We start from the raw sequence: 21,434 nt of genomic DNA on the forward strand, positions 1-21,434 counted from the left end.
TAGGGGCTGGAGGAGGTTACAGAGATAGGGAGGGTTGTAGGGGCTGGAGGAGGTTACAGAGATAGGGAGGGTTGTAAGGGCTGGAGGAGGTGACAGAGATAGGGAGGGTTGTAGGGGCTGGAGGAGGTGACAGAGATAGGGAGGGTTGTAGGGGCTGGAGGAGGTTACAGAGATAGGGAGGGTTGTAAGGGCTGGAGGAGGTGACAGAGATAGGGAGGGTTGTAGGGGCTGGAGGAGGTGACAGAGATAGGGAGGGTTGTAGGGGCTGGAGGAGGTGACAGAGATAGGGAGGGTTGTAGGGGCTGGAGGAGGTTACAGAGATAGGGAGGGTTGTAGAGGCTGGAGGAGGTTACAGAGATAGGGAGGGTTGTAGGAGCTGGAGGAGGTTACAGAGATAGGGAGGGTTGTAGGGGCTGGAGGAGGTTACAGAGATAGGGAGGGTTGTAGGGGCTGGAGAAGGTTACAGAGATAGGGAGGGTTGTAGAGGCTGGAGGAGGTTACAGAGATAGGGAGGGTTGTAGGAGCTGGAGGAGGTTACAGAGATAGGGAGGGTTGTAGGGGCTGGAGGAGGTTACAGAGATAGGGAGGGTTGTAGGGGCTGGAGGAGGTTACAGAGATAGGGAGGGTTGTAGGAGCTGGAGCAGGTTACAGAGATAGGGAGGGTTGTAGGGGCTGGAGGAGGTTACAGAGATAGGGAGGGTTGTAGGGGCTGGAGGAGGTTACAGAGATAGGGAGGGTTGTAGGGGCTGGAGGAGGTTACAGAGATAGGGAGGGTTGTAGGGGCTGGAGGAGGTTACAGAGATAGGGAGGGTTGTAGGAGCTGGAGCAGGTTACAGAGATAGGGAGGGTTGTCGGGGCTGGAGGAGGTTACAGAGAAAGGGAGGAGGCCATGGAGGGATTTGAATTATTAAAATGGAGTGTTGGTCAGCGAGCACAGGGGGTGACGGGTGAATGGGACTTGGTGCGAGTTAGGACACGGGGGAAGCAGAGTTTGGAATGAGCTGGGATTTTCAGAGGGTGACCAGCCAGGAGAGAATTGGAATACTTGGAGTCAGGAGGTGATGAAGGCATGTATGAGGCCATTCAGTCCCTCAAGACCCGTTCTACCATTCATTCAGGTCACGGCTAATCTGTACCCCAACCCCTTTCCCCCGCCTTTGCTTCATTTGTCTCAACATCTTTCCCGCTCACAGTCCCAGACAGCAAGTGAAGGCGTACACAGCTTCCACTGAGGCCAGTATCAGGGCTCAGCTGCAATGCCTGCCACAGCGGAATATCCCACTGGCCGTCAGGGCTCATGCAGGAAGAGTACTGGCTGATGTCCATGGAACCCGGACCCCAGCAAGAATCACCACCTCAAGAGAGGAAAGGGAGCTACAACAGAAAGGGCACGTGGAAAAGCTACTGAAAATACTTAGCAACTTACCCAGGTAGAGCAAGCAGTCACACTGCGACCCAACCAGTCCATCACATTAAACAACAGGAAACAACACACAGGAATGAAGTATTCCCCTGCACAAAAAATATTCAACCATCTTAACAACTATCATTAGATTCCAGCCTGAAGCATCACCCGAACCCCTCGATTAGATTCCAGTCTGTAACTCACTCCCGGGTATCTGTTATTCTATATATAAACCTCCCGAACCCCTCGATTAGATTCCAGTCTGTAACTCACTCCCGGGTATCTGTTATTCTATATATAAACCACCCGAACCCCTCGATTAGATTCCAGTCTGTAACTCACTCCCGGGTATCTGTTATTCTATATATAAACCACCCGAACCCCTCGATTAGATTCCAGTCTGTAACTCACTCCTGGGTATCTGTTATTCTATATATAAACCTCCCGAACCCCTCGATTAGATTCCAGTCTGTAACTCACTCCCGGGTATCTGTTATTCTATATATAAACCTCCCGAACCCCTCGATTAGATTCCAGTCTGTAACTCACTCCCGGGTATCTGTTATTCTATATATAAACCACCCGAACCCCTCGATTAGATTCCAGTCTGTAACTCACTCCCGGGTGTCTGTTATTCTATATATAAACCCCCGTGAACCCCTCGATTAGATTCCAGTCTGTAACTCACTCCTGGGTATCTGTTATTCTATATATAAACCACCGCGAACCCCTCGATTAGATTCCAGTCTGTAACTCACTCCCGGGTATCTGTTATTCTATATATAAACCCCCCGAACCCCTCGATTAGATTCCAGTCTGTAACTCACTCCCGGGTGTCTGTTATTCTATATATAAACCACCCGTACCCCTCGATTAGATTCCAGTCTGTAACTCACTCCCGGGTATCTGTTATTCTATATATAAACCACCCCGAACCCCTCGATTAGATTCCAGTCTGTAACTCACTCCCGGGTATCTGTTATTCTATATATAAACCACCCGAACCCCTCGATTAGACTCCAGTCTGTAACTCACTCCCGGGTATCTGTTATTCTATATATAAACTACCCCGAACCCCTCGATTAGATTCCAGTCTGTAACTCACTCCCGGGTATCTGTTATTCTATATATAAACTACCCCGAACCCCTCGATTAGATTCCAGTCTGTAACTCACTCCCGGGTATCTGTTATTCTATATATAACCCCCCCCGAACCCCTCAATTAGATTCCAGTCTGTAACTCACTCCCGGGTATCTGTTATTCTGTATATTAACCATCCCGAACCCCTCGATTAGATTCCAGTCTGTAACTCACTCCCGGGTATCTGTTATTCTATATATAAACCCCCCCGAACCCTTCGATTAGATTCCAGTCTGTAACTCACTCCCGGGTATCTGTTATTCTATATATAAACCCCCCGAACCCCTCGATTAGATTCCAGTCTGTAACTCACTCCCGGGTATCTGTTATTCTGTATATAAACCCCCCGAACCCCTCGATTAGATTCCAGTCTGTAACTCACTCCCGGGTATCTGTTACTCTATATATAAACCCCCCGAACACCTCGATTAGATTCCAGTCTGTAACTCACTCCCGGGTATCTGTTATTCTATATATAAAAAACCCGAACCCCTCGATTAGATTCCAGTCTGTAACTCACTCCCGGGTATCTGTTATTCGATATATAAACCCACCGAACCCCACGATTAGATTCCAGTCTGTAACTCACTCCCAGGTATCTGTTATTCTATATATAAACCACACGAACCCCTCGATTAGATTCCAGTCTGTAACTCACTCCCGGGTATCTGTTATTCTATATATAAACCACCCCGAACCCCTCGATTAGATTCCAGTCTGTAACTCACTCCCGGGTATCTGTTATTCGATATATAAACCCCCCGAACCCCTCGATTAGATTCCAGTCTGTAACTCACTCCCGGGTATCTGTTATTCGATATATAAACCCCCCGAACCCCACGATTAGATTCCAGTCTGTAACTCACTCCCAGGTATCTGTTATTCTATATATAAACCACACGAACCCCTCGATTAGATTCCAGTCTGTAACTCACTCCCGGGTATCTGTTATTCTATATATAAACCACACGAACCCCTCGATTAGATTCCAGTCTGTAACTCACTCCTGGGTATCTGTTATTCTATATATAAACCCCATTGTGTAGCTAATTTGCTGATTAAATACTCACTCCATTTGCCTTGCTCTGTATGTGAGCTGACGTGTGCCGTGATTGCAGGAAATACCGATAGGGTGACTGTGAATATAAGGCAGACAGCGATCGCCAGCTTCCATATCTGTTGGGTGGGGGGGATGGACAATGAGAAGAGAATTCACTCATGTTATCATTCACGGCTCAGGGCTGCTCCCACACCAACACTGTGGAATCTCGCTGCTCCTCATCCCCATTCCTCTTCATATTTTATCCAGAGAGGCAGACAGAGGGAGAGGTCGAGAGACCAACACATATATCGCAACATATCATCAGAAAGGGGAGGCCCTTCAGCCCCTCGAGCCTGCTCCGCCATTCAATCAGATCGTGACTGATCCTCCTACCTCAACTTCACCTTCCCACCTTATCCCTCGATTCCCTCAAGTTGTCCAAAAATCCATCGATCTCTATCTTGAACATACTCAACAACTGACCATTCGCAGCTCAACGGGGTAAGAAAATCCCAAAGGTTCACAACCCTCTGAGTGAAGAACTCTTTCCCCGTCTCAGTCCGGAATGACTGACCCCTCATCCCAAGACCCAGTGCTCCCGACTTCTCTGGCCAGGGGGTATTTCAGCATCCACCCAGTTACGCCCTCTCGGAATCTCCTATGTTTCAATCTGATGGCCTCTCATTCCTTCCCACCACCGGGAGAAGAGGCCAGTCCTACACAATCTCTCCTCATGGGTAGAGAAGATTATCCCAGGAATTAATCCAGTGAATCTCACCTTTCCGAACACTTTGATCACACCGAATGCTTTCTCTGATTGGTTATTGTTGTTCCTCGACCCCTCCATGTCTACCAACACCTGCTTTCCATTCTCTACCATCCCGTTTTTCTCACTCTCTATTAATATGACAAGAAAAGAAAACACAAGACCAGATCATACACTTACAGAGATAGGGAGGGTTGTAGGGGCTGGAGGTGGATACAGAGATAGGGAGGGTTGTCGGGGCTGGAGGAAGTTACAGAGATAGGGAGGGTTGTCAGGGCTGGAGGTGGATACAGAGATAGGGAGGGTTGTCGGGGCTGGAGGAGGTTACAGAGATAGGGAGGGTTGTCAGGGCTGGAGGTGGATACAGAGATAGGGAGGGTTGTCAGGGCTGGAGGAGGTTACAGAGATAGGGAGGGTTGTAGGGGCTGGAGGAGGTTACAGAGATAGGGAGGGTTGTAGGGGCTGGAGGTGGTTACAGAGATAGGGTGGGTTGTAGGGGCTGGAGGTGGTTACAGAGATAGGGAGGGTTGTAGGGGCTGGAGGAAGTTACAGAGATAGGGAGGGTTGTCAGGGCTGGAGGTGGATACAGAGATAGGGAGGGTTGTCGGGGCTGGAGGAGGTTACAGAGATAGGGAGAGTTGTAGGGGCTGGACGAGGTTACAGAGATAGGGAGGGTTGTCGGGGCTGGAGGTGGTTACAGAGATAGGGAGGGTTGTAGGGGCTGGAGGAAGTTACAGAGATAGGGAGGGTTGTCGGGGCTGGAGGTGGTTACAGAGATAGGGAGGGTTGTCGGGGCTGGAGGAGGTTACAGAGATAGGGAGGGTTGTAGGGGCTGGAGGAGGTTACAGAGATAGGGAGGGTTGTAGGGGCTGGAGGAGGTGACAGAGATAGGGAGGGGCGGGAGGCATCCCATCGACAGACACTTACCAGGAGTCAACAGCTCAGACTTGGTCTCTAATTCATAACGGTGCTTCTGACGATCTTTGTCAAAGTAATACTTTGCAAACTCCTGAAGCAGACACAGAAGGGTTAAAGCAATGGTCAGCAAATCGAACAGAACAAAGACTTTTTTATTTTGTTTCACTTTGGGATTTAGGTAATTTTAAAATCCTCCAACACAGAAAGAGGCCATTCAGCCCATCGTCCCTGTGCTGGCTCTCTGAAAGATCTCTCCAATCAGTCCCACTCCCCCCCTGCTCTTTCCCCCACAGCTCTGTAAATTTCTCCTTTTCAACTATTTATCCAATTCCCCTTTTGAAAGTTACTATTGAATCTGCTTCCACCGCCCTTTCAGGCAGCGCGTTCCAGATCACAACAACTCACTGTGTAAAAAAAATTCTCCTCATCTCCCCCTCTGGTTCTTTTACCAATTCTCTTCAATCTGTGTCTCTCTGGTTACCGACCCTCCTGCCGCCAGAAACAGTTTCTCCTTATTTACTCCATCAAAACCCTTCCTGATTTTGAACATCTCGATTAAATAGATGCCACGTTTTCACAGAGCTGTTAAATCATTCTTTCACAGAATGTACAGCAGAGAAACAGGCCATTCGGCCCATCCACTCCATGTTGGTGTTTCTGCTCCACACGAGCCTCCTCCCACCCCCTCGCCATCTCACCCTATCACCCTATCCTTCGATTCCTTTCTCCCTCATGTGTTTATCCAGCTTCCCCTTAAATATATCGATACTATCCACCTCAACCACTCCCTGTGGTAGTGAGTTCCACATTCTCCCCACTCTCTGGGGAAAGGAGTTTCTCCTGAATTCCCCATTGGATTTATTACTGACTGTTTTATATTGATGTTCCCCTTGTTCTGGTCTCCCCGACAAGTGGAAACATCTTCTCTACATCGACCCTATCGAATCCCCTTCATCATTTTAAAGCCCTCGATCAGGTCACCCCCCCCTCAGCCTTCTCTTTCCTAAAGAGCCCCAGCCTGTTCAATCTTTCCGGATAGTTATAACCTCAGACACCTGCACCAGTATCATGAGGCTAGCAAAACTGCGAGATTAAAAACTTCACATGATTCTGTGTATTCCCTCGAGTGTAGAAGATTAAGGGGGTGTTCTAATCGAGGCGTTTAAGATGATTGAAGCACTTCTTCACACAAAGGGGAGTGGAAATCTGGAACTCTCTCCCCCCAGAAAGCTGCTGAGGCCGGGGGGTCCATTGAAAATGTCAAAACAGAGATGGATAGATTTTTGTTGGGTGAGGGGGATTAAGGCGGCTAGATGGAGTTCAGATAGAAATCAGCCCTGACCTCATTGAAGGCGGGCAGAAATGGTTCAAGCAGCTGAACGGTCTCCTCCTGTCCCGAAAATGAAAACATCTTAACAAAATATTTTAAGGAAGGAGCATTGGGAATATATACTCACCAGGTACGGGAGAGTGAAGTAAAAGACGATTGTTAATAAAGTCACCAGACAAGGTGTGATAAAATAGCCCAGTACTACAGTCTCCTCATCAGCGGCACCTGCACAGACAAGAACTTGCATTTATATAGCGCCTTTAATGTAGTAAAACATCTCCAGCGTGTTTCACAGGAACTTATATCAGACAGAATTTGACCCCGAGCCACGTTAGGAGATATTAGGGACAGGCGACCAAAAGCTGGGTCAAAGAGGTTGGTTTTAAGGAGGAGGGAGAGGCAGAGAGGTTGAGGGAGGCAATTCCAGAGGTTAGTGATTATTGTAACGTGGGCTCCTCAAGACTGCTCAATCTCAGTATTCCACTTACAACTGTCACATGAAAGGAGAGAGAGAGACAGACACACAGACAAAGAATGAGACAGACACAGAGCAAGAGAGATAGAGACACAGAGAGAGAGACACACACACAGACAGACACACAGAGCGTGAGAGACAGAGAGAGAGAGAGAGAGAGAGACACACACACAGACAGAGAGAGTCAAACAGAGACAAAGAGAGAGAGACACACACATACATACAAAGAATGAGACAGACACACAGAGCGAGCGAGAGAGACAGACACACAGAGAGAAAGAGAGAGCAACACACACAAAGACACAAAGAATAAGACAGGCACACAGAGCGAGAGAAAGAGACAGGCACACAGAGAGAGACACAGACACACAGAGGCAGACAGAGAGAGACAGACCAACAGAAAGAGAGAGACACACACACACAGAGCGAGAGACACAGACAGAGAGAGAGACAGGCAGACAGAGAGAGAGACACACACACAGAGCAAGAGAGAGAGACACACACAGAGTCAGAGACACACAGAGAGAGACACACACACAGACAGAGAGACACATACACACAGACATAGACAGACAGAGAGAGAGAGACACACACACACAGAACAAGAGAGAGAGAGAGAGACAGAAACACACTGAGACACAGAGGGCGAGACACACAAAGAATGAGACAGACACATAGAGCGAGAGAGACGCAGAGGGAGAAGAGAGAGAGTGATACAGAAAGAGACACAGACACACACACACAGAGTGAAAGCGAGAGAGAGAGAGAGAGGTACACAGAGACAGAGAGACACATACACAGACAGAGAGAGAGACAGAGGCACACAGAGACAGAGAGACACATACACAGACAGAGAGAGAGACAGAGTCACACAGAGACAGAGAGACACATACACAGACAGAGAGAGAGACAGAGGCACACAGAGACAGAGAGACACATACACGGACAGAGAGAGAGACAGAGGCACACAGAGACAGAGAGACACATACACAGACAGAGAGAGAGACAGAGTCACACAGAGACAGAGAGACACATACACAGACAGAGAGAGAGAGAGGCACACAGAGACAGAGAGACACATACACAGACAGAGAGAGAGACAGAGGCACACAGAGACAGAGAGACACATACACAGACAGAGAGAGAGACAGAGTCACACAGAGACAGAGAGACACATACACAGACAGAGAGAGAGACAGAGGCACACAGAGACAGAGAGACACATACACAGACAGAGAGAGAGAGAGGCACACAGAGACAGAGAGACACATACACAGACAGAGAGAGAGACAGAGTCACACAGAGACACATACACAGAGAGAGAGAGAGAGAGGCACACAGAGACACATACACAGACAGAGAGAGAGAGAGAGGCACACAGAGACAGAGAGACACATACACAGAGAGAGAGAGAGAGAGAGAGAGAGAGAGGCACACAGAGACAGAGAGACACATACACAGACAGAGAGAGAAAGAGGCACACAGAGACAGAGAGACACATACACAGACAGAGAGAGAGACAGAGTCACACAGAGACAGAGAGACACATACACAGACAGAGAGAGAGACAGAGTCACACAGAGACTTACTTATTTTTGCGAGTATTGAAGCTAATGCAGCAAATATCCCAGCCACTCCTTGGCCACTCATGAAGAGGCTGCTGTATTTTGCTGGCAGTAATCCAATCAGACCAAACAAACTCCCTTGTAACACAGCGCCGAAGGCTGGCAGGCAGAGAAAGGAAGATGGTTAATGACAGTCACAGCCCCACTCACAATCGGCATGTACAGCCACGAGACAGGTCAGAACTGCACACTTCTTATCCCGAGTGTAGAAGATTAAGGGGTTGATCTAATCGAGGGGTTTAAGATGATTAAAGGATTCGATCGGGTCGATAGAGAGAAACTATTTCCTCTGGTCGGGGGGAGTCCAGAACAAGGGGGCAGAACCTTAAAATTAGAGCCAGGGCCGTTCAGGGGTGATGTCAGGAAACACTTCTTCACACAAAGAGGAGTGGAAATCGGGAACTCTCTCCCCCCAGAAAGCTGTCGAGGCCGGGGGGTCAATTGAAACTTTTAGATCTGAGATTGATAGATTTTTGTTGGGTAAGGGGGATTAAGAGTTACAGAACCCAGGTGGGGAGATGGAGTTAAGATGGGTGTTAAATTTGAACAAAGGAAATTATGAAGGTATGAGGGGCAAATCGGCTGAGGAGGATTGGTAACAGACATGAAAAGGTATGACAGTACATAGACAATGGATAGTCTTTAAAGAAATATTACATAGTTTACAGCAAATATACATTCTTTCAAGGCACAAAAACACCAAAATTAAAGGCAGTCAACAGTGGATAACAAAGTTAAGGGTTGTAAAAGATTAAAAGAAAAGGCCTATAAAGTTGCTAGAAATAGTAGTAAACCTGAGGATTGGGAGGATTTTAGAATACAGCAAGGGAGGACCAAGAAACTGATAAAGAAAGGGAGAATAGAATATGAATGTAAGCTAGCAAAAAATATAAAAACAGACTGTAAAAACTTCTACAAGTACGTAAAAAGGAAACGTTTGGCTAAGACAAATGTGGGTCCATTACAGGCAGAGTCAGGAGAGTTTATAATGGGGAATAGAGAAATGGCAGAGAAGCTAAGTGATTACTTTGTGTCTGTCTTCACTGAGGAAGATACAAGAAATCTCCCAGATTTAGAGATCCAAGGGATTAGAGGGAATGAGGAATTGAAGGAAATTAGTATTAGTAAGAAGGTTGTACATAGAACAGTACAGCACAGTACAGGCCCTTCGGCCCACGATGTTGTGCCGAACCTTTAACCTACTCTAAGATCAAACTAACTACCTACCCTTCATTCTACTATTATCCATGTACCTATCCAAGAGTCGCTTAAATGCCCCTAATGTATCTGCTTCTACTACCACCGCTGGCAGTGCATTCCACGCACCCACCACTCTCTGTGTAAAGAACCTACCTCTGACATCTCCATGAAACCTTCCTCCAATCACCTTAAAATTATGCCCCCTGGTGATAGCCCTTTCCACCCAGGGAAAAAGTCTCTGACTATCCACTCTATCTATGCCTCTCATCATCTTGTACCCCTCTATCAAGTCACCTCTCATCCTTCTTCGCTCCCAATGAGAAAAGCCCTAGCTCCCTCAATCTTTCTTCGTAGGACATGCCCTCCAGTCCAGGCAGCATCCTGGTAAATCTCCTCTGCACTCTCTCTAAAGCTTCCACATCCTTCCTATAATGAGGCGACCAGAACTGAACACAATATTCCAAGTGTGGTCGAACCAGGGCCTTATAAAGCTGCAGCATAACCTCGCGGCTCTTAAACTCAATCCCCCTGTTAATGAAAGCCAACACACCATACGCCTTCTTAATAACCCTATCAACTTGGGTGGCAACTTTGAGCGATCTATGGACATGGACCCCAAGATCCCTCTGTTCCTTCACACTACCAAGAATCCTGTCTTTAAGCCTGTATTCTACATTCAAATTCGACCTTCCAAAATGAATCATTTCACACTTTTCCAGGTTGAACTCCATCTGCCACTTCTCAGCCCAGCTCTGCATCCTGTCAATGTCCCGTTGCAACCTACAACAGCCTTCCACACTATCCACAACTCCAGCAACCTTCGTGTCATCGGCAAACTTGCTAACCCAGCCTACCACTTCCTCATCCAAGTCATTTATAAAAATCACAAAGAGCAGAGGTCCCAGAACAGATCCTTGTGGAACACCACTGGTCACCGAGCTCCATGCTGAATACTTTCCATCTACTACCACCCTCTGACTTCTATGGGCCAGCCAACTCTGTATCCAGACGGCCAACTTTCCCTGTATCCCATGCCTCCTTACTTTCTGAATGAGCCTACCATGGGGAACCTTATCAAATGCCTTGCTAAAATCCCACTGTTCTTCCTTCATCAATGTGTTTTGTCAGATCGTCAAAGAATTCAATAAGGCTTGTGAGGCATGACCTTCCCCTCACAAAGCCATGCTGACTGTCTCTAATCAAACCATGCTTTTCCAAATAATCATAAATCCTGTCTCTCAGAATCCTCTCCAATAATTTGCCCACTACCGACGTAAGACTGACTGGTCTATATTTCCCAGGGTTATCCCTATTCCCTTTCTTGAACAAGGGAACAACATTTGCCACCCTCCAATCATCTGATACTACTCCAGTGGACAGTGAAGACGCAAAGATCATCGCCAAAGGCGCGGTAATCTCTTCCCTCGCTTCCCGTAATATCCTTGGGTATATCCCGTCTGGCCCCGGGGACTTATCTGTCCTCATATCATTCAAAATTTCCAGCACATCCTCCTTCTTAACCTCAACCTGTTCGAGCATATCAGCCTGTTCCACGCTGTCCTCACAAACGACCAGGTCCCTCTCACTAGTGAATACTGAAGCAAAGTATTCATTTAGGACCTCCCCTACCTCCTCCGACTCCAGGCACAAGTTCCCTCCACTATCCCTGATCGGCCCTACCCTCACTCTGGCCATCCTCTTGTTCCTCACATAAGTGTAGAACGCCTTGGGATGTTCCTTAATCCTACCCGCCAAGACTTTTTCATGTCCCCTTCTAGCTCTCCTAAGTCCATTCTTCAGTTCCTTCCTGGCTACCTTGTAACCCTCTAGAGCCCTGTCTGATCCTTGCTTCCTCAACCTTAAGTAAGCTTCCTTCTTCCTCTTGACTAGCTGTTCCACATCTCTTGTCATCCAAGGTTCCTTCACCCTACCATCCCTTCCCTGCCTCATCGGGACAAACCTATCCAGCAGTCGCAGCAAGTGCTCCCTAAACAACCTCCACATTTCTGTCGTGCATTTCCCTGAGAACATTTGTTCCCAATTTATGCTCCCCAGTTCCTGCCTAATAGCATTGTAATTCCCCCTCCCCCAATTAAATATTTTCCCATCCCGTCTGCTCCTGTCCCTCTCCATGAATATAGTAAAGGTCAGGGAGTTGTGATCACTATCACCGAAATGCTCTCCCACCGAGAGATCTGCCACCTGGCCTGGTTCGTTGCCAAGCACCAAATCCAACACAGTCTCCCCTCTCGTTGGCCTATCTACATATTGAGTCAGGAAACCTTCCAGGACACACCTGACAAAATCTGCTCCATCCAAACTATTTGCACTAAGGAGGTTCCAATCAATAGTAGGGAAGTTGAATCACCCATGACAACAACCCTGTTACTTCTGCACCTTTCCAAAATCTGCCTCCCAATCTGTTCCTCCGTGTCTCTGTTGCTATTGGGGGGTCTATAGAAAACTCCCAACAAAGTGACTGCTCCTTTCCTGTTTCTGACTTCCACCCATAATGACTCAGTAGACAAACCTTCCTCGACGACCTCCCTTTCTGCAGCTGTGATACTATCCCTGATTAGCAATGCCACTCCCCCACCTCTTTTACCTCCCTCCCTATTCCTTTTGAAACATCTAAACCCCGGAACATCCAACATCCATTCCTGCCCCTGTGATATCCACGTCTCCGTAATGGCCACAACATCGTAGCTCCAAGTACTGATCCATGGTCTAAGTTCATCACCCTTATTCCTGACACTTCTTGCGTTAAAATAGACACACTTCAACCCATCATACTGGCTGAAACTTTGCCCTGTCAACTGTCTAACCGTCCTCACAGACTCTCTGCACTCGGTATCTGCCTGTTCAACAGCTACCCCATCCACTGATCCGTGACTCCGGTTCCCATCCCCCTGCCAAACTAGTTTAAACCCTCCCGAAGAGCTCTAGCAAACCTCCCGCCCAGGATATTGGTGCCCCTCCAGTTCAGATGCAACCCGTCCTTCTTGTACAGGTCCCACCTTCCCCAGAAGGTATCCCAATGATCCACATATCTGAATCCCTCCCTCTTACACCAGTTCTGTAGCCACGTGTTCAGCTGCACTTGCTCTCTGTTTCTAGCCTCACTAGCACGTGGCACCGGTAACAATCCTGAGATTACTACTCTGCTCGTCCTGCCTTTCAGCTTCCAACCTAACTCCCTATATTCGCTTTTCAGGTCCTCATCCCTTTTCCTAGCTATGTCATTGGTACCGATATGTACCATGGCCTCTGGCTGCTCCCCCTCCCCCTTAAGAATCCTACAGACTCGATCCGAGACATCCCTGACCCTGGCACCCGGGAGACAACATACCATCCGGGAGTCTCGTTCGCGACCACAGAATCTCCTGTCTGTTCCTCTAACCATTGAATCTCCTATCACTATCGCTCTCCTATTCTCCCCCCCTTCCCTTCTGAGCCACTGGGCCAGGCTCAGTGCCAGAGACCTGGCCACTGTGGCTTTCCTCTGGTAGGTCCCCCCCCCCAACCGTATCCAAAACGGTATACGTATTATTGAGGGGAACGGCCACAGGGGATCCCTGCACTGTGTGCCTATTCCCTTTCCCTCCCCTGACGGTCACCCAGCTACCTTTATCCTGTAACTTAGGTGTCACTACTTCCCTATAACTGCTCTCTATCACCCCCTCAGCCGCCTGAATGATCCGAAGTTCATCCGGCTCCAGCTCCCTAACGCGGTCTGCGAGGAGCTGGAGTTGGGTGCACTTCTCACAGATGAAGTCAGCAGGGACACAAGTGGTGACCCTTATCTCCCACATCCTGAAAGAGGTTGTATTGGAGAAATTAATGGGGCTGAAGGTTGATAAGTCCCCAGGACCTGATATTCTACATCCCAGAGTGTTGAAAGAGGTAGCCATGGAGATAGTGGATGCATTGGTGATCATCTTCCAAAATTCTATAGATTCTGGAGCGGTTCCTGCAGATTGGAAGGTAGCAAATGTTACCCGACTATTTAAGAAGGGAGGGAGAGAGAAAACAGGGAATTACAGACCTGTTAGTCTTACATCAGTCATTGGGAAAATGCTAGAATCTATTCTAAAGGATGTGATAAATGGACACTTAGATAATAATGATCTGATTGGGCAGAGTCAACATGGATTTATGAATGGGAAATCATGTTTGACGAACCTGTTGGAGTTTTTTTGAGGATGTTACTAACAGAATTGATAAAGGGGAGTCAGTGGACATGGTATACTTGAATTTTCAGAAGGCTTTTGATAAAGTCCCCCACAGGAGGTTGGTTAATAAAATTAAAGCACATGGGATAGGAGGTAATATACTGGCATGGATTAAGGATTGGTTAACAGGTAGAAAACAGAGAGTAGGAATAAACGTGTCATTCTTGTATTAGCAGGCTGTGACTAGCGGGGTACCTCAGGGATCAGTGCTTGGGCTCCAGCTGTTCACAATGATTTGGATGTGGGGAACAAATGTAATATTTCCAAGTTCGTGGATGACACAAAACTAGGTGGGAATGTGTGTTGTGAGGAAGGTGCAAAGCGGCTTCAAGGGGATTTAGAAAGACTTAGTGAGTGGGCAAGAACGTGGTGGATGGAATATAATGTGGAAAAATGTGAGGTTATCCACTTTGGTAGGAGGAATAGATGTGGAGTATTTCCTAAATGGTAAGAGATTAGAAAGTGTAGATGTACAAAGGGACCTGGGTGTCCTTGTCAATAAGTCACTGAATGCTAACATGCAGGTGCAGCAAGCAATTAAGAAGGCTAATGGTATGTTAGCCTTTATCGCAAGAGGATTTGAGTACAGGAGTAGTGAAGTCTTGCTTCAATTGTATAGAACCTTGGTTAGACCGCACCTGGAGTACTGTGTGCAGTTTTGGTCCCCTTATCTTAGGAAAGATATTATTGCCATAGAGGGAGTGCAGCGAAGGTTCACCAGACTTGTTCCCGGGATGGTGGGAATGTCCTATGAAGAGAGTTTGGGGAAACTGGGCCTGTATTCTCTAGAGTTTCGAAGAACGAGAGGTGATCTCACTGAAACTTACAAAATACTTAAACGGATGGACAGGGTAGATGGAGGCAAGATGTTTCTCCTGGTTGGAGAGTCTAGAAACAGGGGACACAATTTAAAATAAGGGGGAAAACACTTAGGACTGAGATGAGGAGAAATTTCTTTACTCATGAGGGTTGTGAATCTTTGGAATTCTCTACCTCAGAGGGCTGTGGAAGCTCAGTCATTGAGTATGTTTAAAGCAGAGATTGACAGATTTCTAAATACAAATGACATAAGGGGATATGGGGATAGTGTGGGAAAAAGGCATTGAATTGGATGATCAGCCATGATTGTATTGAATGGCAAAGTAGGTTCGATGGGTTGAATGGCTCCCTCTGGGAGCTCAGCTGAGAAGTGCACCACCACCCACTGTCCAACCCCTGACCCTTGCTCAGCCAGCTGACCACAGGCCAGGCAGCGGTTCGGCGGGGGAAGGGGTTGGCTCGGGGAACTGTGTTTGGGCGGAGAGGGTTCGGGTAGACTCCTCGTCACATCCCGTCGTTAGTTGGGAAGGTGGACAGACCGCGATGCACACCATGGTCGAATCTCCCACTCATACTCACAGTTGATGAAGCAGACTGTCATCATGGTAATCCCGAAAAAGACAGACAGGCGACACGGAACCTTGACCATCACCACCGTCACCAGGAAAAGCAGCAAGATCCCAAACAGACTGCCAGCAATCCGAACCTTCTCCGGGATCCTGTGAATGATAAAATTTGGTACTGAGCCCCACACACAAGCAGAGCAGGAAAGGCCCAGTCTCCACCTCTTGGCCTAGTGCTGAGTTACCTGATCTCACCCATTGTGAGTGAGGTGAAACTTATCCAGGGTCCCTGCTGGGAACAGTGTGTATACAAACAGGGATGGGGGGGGGGGCAGTCAGCATAACAGCTTGATGGATCAATACCGCCTCAGCCGCACAGCCTTGGCATAAAATAGCCCATGGATAAATACTTGAAAAGGAGACATTTGCAGGGCAATGGGGAAAGAGCAGGGGTGGGGAGTGGGACTGATTGGATAGAACTTTCAAAGAGCCAGCACAGGCACGATGGCACGAATGGCCTCTTCCTGTGCTGAGCGATTCGATGGCAACGAGGCCTGAGCAGCAGGAGCTGGGAAGCCGCGCTGGGGATTTGGGGCTTACCTCGGGTACAGGATTGAATTGAGGCAGGTGAAGAGCAACAGGGGCAACATAGCCAGTAGAGTCATCCAGTTACTGAAATGCCATTGATCGCCAGTCTGGGCCGTGGTATTCCCAGACGTTAAAACATTCCCAGGAGGAAGAGCCAGTCGTCCTTCAAAATACTTCAACAAGAAGACGGAGGAAGAATAAGAGATACAGAGTAACAATACTATTTGATAGAGATACAGACACACAGTAGCAATACTGTTTGATAGAGTGATACAGAGTAACAATACTGCCTGATACACAGAGAGTGTTTTTTTAAAATTCATTCATGGGGATGTGGGCATCGCTGACCAGGCCAGCATTTACTGCCCAACCCCAATTGCCCTTGAGAAGGTGGTGGTGAGCTGCCTTCTTGAACCACTGCAGTCCATGTACACCCACAGTGCTGTTAGGGAGGGAGTTCCAGGATTTTGACCCAGCGACAGTGAAGGAACGGCGATATAGTTCCAAGTCAGGATGGTGTGTGACTTGGAGGGGAACTTGCTGGTGGTGGTGTTCCCATGCATTTGCTGCCCTTGTCCTTCTAGTTGGTAGAGGTCGTGGGTTTGGAAGGTGCTGTCGACAGAGCTGTGGTGAGTTGCTGCAGTGCATCTTGTAGATGGTACACACTGCTGCCACTGTGCGTCGGTGGTGGAGGGAGTGAATGTTTTTGAATGAGGTGAATATCAAGCGAGCTGCTTTGTCCTGGATGGTGTCGAGCTTCTTGAGTGTTGTTGGAGCTGCACCCATCCAGGCAAGTGGAGAGTATTCCATCACACTCCTGACTTTTTATTATTTATTTTAATTTTATTTAGAGACACAGCACTGAAACAGCCCACCGAGTCTGTGCCGACCGGCAACCACCCATTTATACTAATCCTACATTAATCCCATATTCCCTACCACATCCCCACCATTCTCCTACCACCAACCTACACTAGGGGCAATTTACAATGGCCAATTTACCGATCAACCTGCAAGTCTTTGGCTGCGGGAGGAAACCGGAGCACCCGGAGGAAACCTATGCGGTCACAGGGAGGACTTGCAAACTCCACACAGGCAGTACCCAGAATTGAACCCGGGTCACTGGAGCTGTGAGGCTGCGGTGCTAACCACTACGCCACTTGTGCCTTGTAGATGGTGGACAGGCTTTGGGGAGTCAGGAGGTGAGTTACTCACTGCAGGATTCCCAGCCTCTGACCTGCTCTTGTAGTCACAGTATTTATATGGCTACTCCAGTTCAGTTTCTGGTCAATGGTAACCCCCAGGATGTTGATAGTGGGGGATTCAGCGATGGGAATAGCATTGAATGTCAAGGGGAGATGGTTAGATTCTCTCTTGTTGGAGACGGTCATTGCCTGGCACTTGTATGGCGCAAATGTTACTTGCCACTTATCAGCCCAAGCCTGGATGTTGTGCATTTCTACACGGACTGTTTCAGTATCTGAGGGGTCGTGAATGGTGCTGAACATTGTGCAATCATCAGTGAACATCCCCACTTCTGACCTTATGATTGAAGGAAGGTCATTGATGAAGCAGCTGAAGATGGTTGGGCCTAGGACACTACCCTGAGGAACTCCTGCAGTGATGTTCTGGTGCTCAGATGATTGACCTCCAACAACCACAACCATCTTCCTTTGCACTAGGTATGACTCCAACCAGCGGAGGGTTTTCCCCCTGATTCCCATTGACCTCAGTTTTGCTAGGGCTCCTTGATGCCATACTCAGCCAAATGCTGCCTTGATGTCAAGGGCAGTCACTCTCACCTCTTGAGTTCAGCTCTTTTGTCCATGTTTGAACAAAGGCTGTAATGAGGTCAGGAGCTGACTGACCCTGGCGAAACCCGAAATGAACATCATGAGCAGGTTATTGCTAAGCAAGTGCGGCTTGTTAGCACTGTCAATGACACCTTCCATCACTTTACTGATGATTGAGAGTAGGCTGATGGGGCAGTAATTGGCCGGGTTGCACTTGTCCTGCTTTTTGTGTACAGGACATACCTGGGCAATTTTCCACATTGCCGGGTAGATGCCAGTGTTGTAGCTGCATTGGAACAGCTTGGCTAGGGGCGCAGCAAGTTCTGTAGCACAGGTCTTCAGTACTATTGCCGGAATGTTGTCAGGGCCCATAGCCTTTGATAGAGTAACAATACTGCTCGATACAAAGAGAGAGTGATAAAGAGTAACAATACTGCCTGATACAGAGAGAGTGATAAAGAGTAACAATACTGCCAGATACAGAGTGTGATAAAGAGTAACAATACTGCCTGATACAGAGAGTGATAAAGAGTAACAATACTGCCAGATACAGAGTGTGATAAAGAGTAACAATACTGCCAGATACAGAGAGAGTGATAAAGAGTAACAATACTGCCAGATACAGAGAGTGATAAAGAGTAACAATACTGCCAGATACAGAGAGAGTGATAAAGAGTAACAATACTGCCAGATACAGAGAGTGATAAAGAGTAACAATACTGCCAGATACAGAGAGTGATAAAGAGTAACAATACTGCCAGATACAGAGAGAGTGATAAAGAGTAACAATACTGCCAGATACAGAGTGATAAAGAGTAACAATACTGCCAGATACAGAGAGAGTGATAAAGAGTAACAATACTGCCAGATACAGAGTGTGATAAAGAGTAACAATACTGCCAGATACAGAGAGTGATAAAGAGTAACAATACTGCCAGATACAGAGAGAGTGATAAAGAGTAACAATACTGCCAGATACAGAGAGTGATAAAGAGTAACAATACTGCCAGATACAGAGAGAGTGATAAAGAGTAACAACACTGCCAGATACAGAGAGTGATAAAGAGTAACAATACTGCCTGATACAGAGAGAGTGATAAAGAGTAACAATACTGCCAGATACAGAGTGATAAAGAGTAACAATACTGCCTGATACAGAGAGAGTGATAAAGAGTAACAATACTGCCAGATACAGAGAGAGTGATAAAGAGTAACAATACTGCCAGATACAGAGAGAGTGATAAAGAGTAACAATACTGCCAGATACAGAGAGAGTGATAAAGAGTAACAATACTGCCAGATACAGAGAGTGATAAAGAGTAACAATACTGCCAGATACAGAGTGTGATAAAGAGTAACAATACTGCCAGATACAGAGTGTGATAAAGAGTAACAATACTGCCTGATACAGAGAGAGTGATAAAGAGTAACAATACTGCCAGATACAGAGAGAGTGATAAAGAGTAACAATACTGCCTGATACAGAGAGAGTGATAAAGAGTAACAATACTGCCAGATACAGAGAGTGATAAAGAGTAACAATACTGCCTGATACAGAGAGAGTGATAAAGAGTAACAATACTGCCAGATACAGAGAGAGTGATAAAGAGTAACAATACTGCCTGATACAGAGAGAGTGATAAAGAGTAACAATACTGCCTGATACAGAGAGTGATAAAGAGTAACAATACTGCCAGATACAGAGAGAGCGATAAAGAGTAACAATACTGCCAGATACAGAGAGAGTGATAAAGAGTAACAATACTGCCAGATACAGAGAGAGTGATAAAGAGTAACAATACTGCCTGATACAGAGAGTGATAAAGTGTAACAATACTGCCTGATACAGAGAGTGATAAAGAGTAACAATACTGCCGGATACAGAGAGAGTGATAAAGAGTAACAATACTGCCAGATACAGAGAGAGTGATAAAGAGTAACAATACTGCCAGATACAGAGAGAGTGATAAAGAGTAACAATACTGCCAGATACAGAGAGTGATAAAGAGTAACAATACTGCCAGATACAGAGAGTGATAAAGAGTAACAATACTGCCGGATACAGAGAGAGTGATAAAGAGTAACAATACTGCCAGATACAGAGTGATAAAGAGTAACAATACTGCCTGATACAGAGAGAGTGATAAAGAGTAACAATACTGCCAGATACAGAGAGTGATAAAGAGTAACAATACTGCCAGATACAGAGAGTGATAAAGAGTAACAATACTGCCAGATACAGAGAGAGTGATAAAGAGTAACAATACTGCCAGATACAGAGTGATAAAGAGTAACAATACTGCCAGATACAGAGAGAGTGATAAAGAGTAACAATACTGCCAGATACAGAGAGTGATAAAGAGTAACAATACTGCCAGATACAGAGTGTGATAAAGAGTAACAATACTGCCAGATACAGAGAGTGATAAAGAGTAACAATACTGCCAGATACAGAGAGAGTGATAAAGAGTAACAATACTGCCAGATACAGAGAGAGTGATAAAGAGTAACAACACTGCCAGATACAGAGAGTGATAAAGAGTAACAATACTGCCTGATACAGAGAGAGTGATAAAGAGTAACAATACTGCCAGATACAGAGTGATAAAGAGTAACAATACTGCCTGATACAGAGACAGTGATAAAGAGTAACAATACTGCCAGATACAGAGAGAGTGATAAAGAGTAACAATACTGCCAGATACAGAGAGAGTGATAAAGAGTAACAATACTGCCAGATACAGAGAGAGTGATAAAGAGTAACAATACTGCCAGATACAGAGTGATAAAGAGTAACAATACTGCCAGATACAGAGTGATAAAGAGTAACAATACTGCCAGATACAGAGAGAGTGATAAAGAGTAACAATACTGCCAGATACAGAGAGAGTGATAAAGAGTAACAATACTGCCAGATACAGAGAGAGTGATAAAGAGTAACAATACTGCCAGATACAGAGAGTGATAAAGAGTAACAATACTGCCAGATACAGAGTGTGATAAAGAGTAACAATACTGCCAGATACAGAGTGTGATAAAGAGTAACAATACTGCCTGATACAGAGAGAGTGATAAAGAGTAACAATACTGCCAGATACAGAGAGAGTGATAAAGAGTAACAATACTGCCTGATACAGAGAGTGATAAAGAGTAACAATACTGCCTGATACAGAGAGAGTGATAAAGAGTAACAATACTGCCAGATACAGAGAGAGTGATAAAGAGTAACAATACTGCCTGATACAGAGAGAGTGATAAAGAGTAACAATACTGCCTGATACAGAGAGTGATAAAGAGTAACAATACTGCCAGATACAGAGAGAGCGATAAAGAGTAACAATACTGCCAGATACAGAGAGAGTGATAAAGAGTAACAATACTGCCAGATACAGAGAGAGTGATAAAGAGTAACAATACTGCCTGATACAGAGAGTGATAAAGTGTAACAATACTGCCTGATACAGAGAGTGATAAAGAGTAACAATACTGCCGGATACAGAGAGAGTGATAAAGAGTAACAATACTGCCAGATACAGA

At 46.5% G+C, this 21,434-nt stretch overlaps 1 protein-coding gene across 2 annotated transcripts in view; it reads right to left on the bottom strand.

The window, feature by feature from the left end:
• The window catches only part of LOC137355884 (equilibrative nucleoside transporter 2-like), a 31,737-nt gene that overhangs the window by 2,751 nt on the left and 7,552 nt on the right, over positions 1-21,434 (bottom strand). For both annotated transcript variants that reach the window (XM_068021496.1, XM_068021497.1), the window contains exons 4-11: positions 16,117-16,277; positions 15,533-15,672; positions 8,667-8,801; positions 6,730-6,827; positions 5,282-5,363; positions 4,367-4,485; positions 3,617-3,722; positions 1,427-1,512 (exon numbers count right to left, since the gene is read on the bottom strand). In XM_068021496.1, the coding sequence (XP_067877597.1) occupies positions 1,427-1,512; positions 3,617-3,722; positions 4,367-4,485; positions 5,282-5,363; positions 6,730-6,827; positions 8,667-8,801; positions 15,533-15,672; positions 16,117-16,277 (927 nt within the window). The remainder of the gene's footprint in view (positions 1-1,426; positions 1,513-3,616; positions 3,723-4,366; positions 4,486-5,281; positions 5,364-6,729; positions 6,828-8,666; positions 8,802-15,532; positions 15,673-16,116; positions 16,278-21,434) is intronic.

Source organism: Heterodontus francisci, chromosome 44 (assembly GCF_036365525.1).
Source record: "Heterodontus francisci isolate sHetFra1 chromosome 44, sHetFra1.hap1, whole genome shotgun sequence".
Classification (NCBI taxonomy): Eukaryota; Metazoa; Chordata; class Chondrichthyes; order Heterodontiformes; family Heterodontidae; genus Heterodontus; species Heterodontus francisci.